The sequence below is a fragment of the Arachis hypogaea genome, chromosome 20 (genome assembly GCF_003086295.3).
Source record: "Arachis hypogaea cultivar Tifrunner chromosome 20, arahy.Tifrunner.gnm2.J5K5, whole genome shotgun sequence".
In the NCBI taxonomy this organism is placed as follows: domain Eukaryota; kingdom Viridiplantae; phylum Streptophyta; class Magnoliopsida; order Fabales; family Fabaceae; genus Arachis; species Arachis hypogaea.
In genome coordinates, this window is record NC_092055.1 from 114,973,380 (window position 1) to 114,975,101 (window position 1,722).

Sequence of the window (1,722 nt, forward strand, 5' to 3'; positions counted from 1 at the left end):
CCAATCTAGTCGTTGATTTGCACAACAAGCAAACACATGTTGACAAGAAATTCAGTCCACCTGGAACTCACCACAGTCGCATCATTGATGACGGAGGTCGACGGCATACTCCAGTCCACTTGGCATCTCATGCACTTCAAATACCTTATTCTACCTGTCGAAGTAATTAACCTGGATGTTTCCTGATGCGAGTTGATTTGCATGCAATTTTGAGGTCACAAGCTCAGAAAAAAATATGGCCAGCATTAATTCGAGCCTCCATCTCAGCTCTTTTTTGGGTGAACAACTCGTTAACCCTGTAGAATGTTGCTTTGACAAGTGCAGTGATGGGGAGATTGCATGCACCCTTCAACACTGAGTTGATGCATTCCACTAGGTTCGTCGTCATGTGACTCCATCGGTAACCACCATCAAATGCCAACGCATACTGTTTGCGGGGGATTCGATTTAAATAGTTAGTGTAAGCCTCGTCCCATTCTCGTAAACGCTGGTGACACACTTCGTACTCGCAAACCGTCCTCAAATATCTTGCACAATAAAAAAAACAAACAAAAAAAAGGATGACAAACACGTATTGAAGGTAACTCTGTTAATAACAAACTTCAAATTACTCAATGTTACCTATATTGACGACAAATTTTTGCAGGTACGGTGCCTTGAATTTTCTTAGAAAATTCGACTCTATATGCCTGATGCAAAACATGTGGAAAGCTTTAGGAGGTGGCCAAGCTCCGTTACTGCGAGTCACAGCTGCATTGATGGATTCATGTCGGTGGGATATCAGTCCTACACTATCTCGAGTCACAACATGTTGTTGTAGGTTACTAAGAAAAAAGTGCCACGCATCAGAAGTCTCTTCCTCCACAATAGCAAATGCAATTGGGACAATATTGTTGTTACCATCCTGTGAAACTGCCACTAACAAACAACCTTTATACTTTCCGTACAAGTGAGTCCCATCCACCTGGACAACTGGCTTATAATGTATGAATGCTCTAATGCAGGAGTAATAACTCCAGAACACTCGATGTAATACCCGGATATCAGTTACCAAGTCGTCACCTTGATATGCAGGCATAGTCTCAAAATGGACGACAGCTGATGGCTCCTTATGACACATGGCCTCAAACCATATGGGCAAAGCTTCGTACGATGCTTTCCAACCTCCAAATATTTTTTCTACTGAATTTTGCTTAGCCAACCATGCTTTCCGATAGCTGATGGTGTAATTGAACTTCGATTGCACTTCTGTAATAACTGATTTTACTTTTAACGAAGAGTCAGCCTCAACCAACGGCTTTATTGCTTCTGCAATTGTGTTCGAATCCAGCTTCGAATGATCCTGAGAAATGGTGGCTCTGGTACAAGTGTGAATACCATTATACCTCCTTATAACCCAACAGTACTTTCTGCTGATCATGCTAACCCTGATAAGCCAATCACACCCTGACCTATACTGTGTACACTTGGCATAAAATGTCAATGGCTCTGACTCATACACCCGATAGTCTACACCTCTTCGGATGGTATAATCTTTCATCGCCATAATAACAGCTTTTCTGGAACTGAATTCTATTTCCACGGCAAATTCACCATCTGCGACAATAGGAATTTATGCCACGACGGCAGCCATACGATAATTTAATACACAAATATTTAATAACTGAAATTAAAAGTAAATCAATACTCGCTACATCAATATTGATATAAATAAACTTTACA

At 41.1% G+C, this 1,722-nt stretch overlaps 1 protein-coding gene across 1 annotated transcript; it reads right to left on the reverse strand.

The window, feature by feature from the left end:
• Window positions 1-223: 223 nt before the first annotated feature.
• LOC140183161 (uncharacterized) lies at window positions 224-1,078 on the reverse strand. Its single transcript, XM_072231182.1, has 2 exons — window positions 612-1,078; window positions 224-527 (listed from the first exon to the last, which is right to left on the reverse strand). The coding sequence occupies exons 1-2, from the start codon at window positions 1,076-1,078 to the stop codon at window positions 224-226; spliced, it is 771 nt and encodes a 256-aa protein (XP_072087283.1).
• Between the last annotated feature and the right edge of the window lie 644 nt (window positions 1,079-1,722).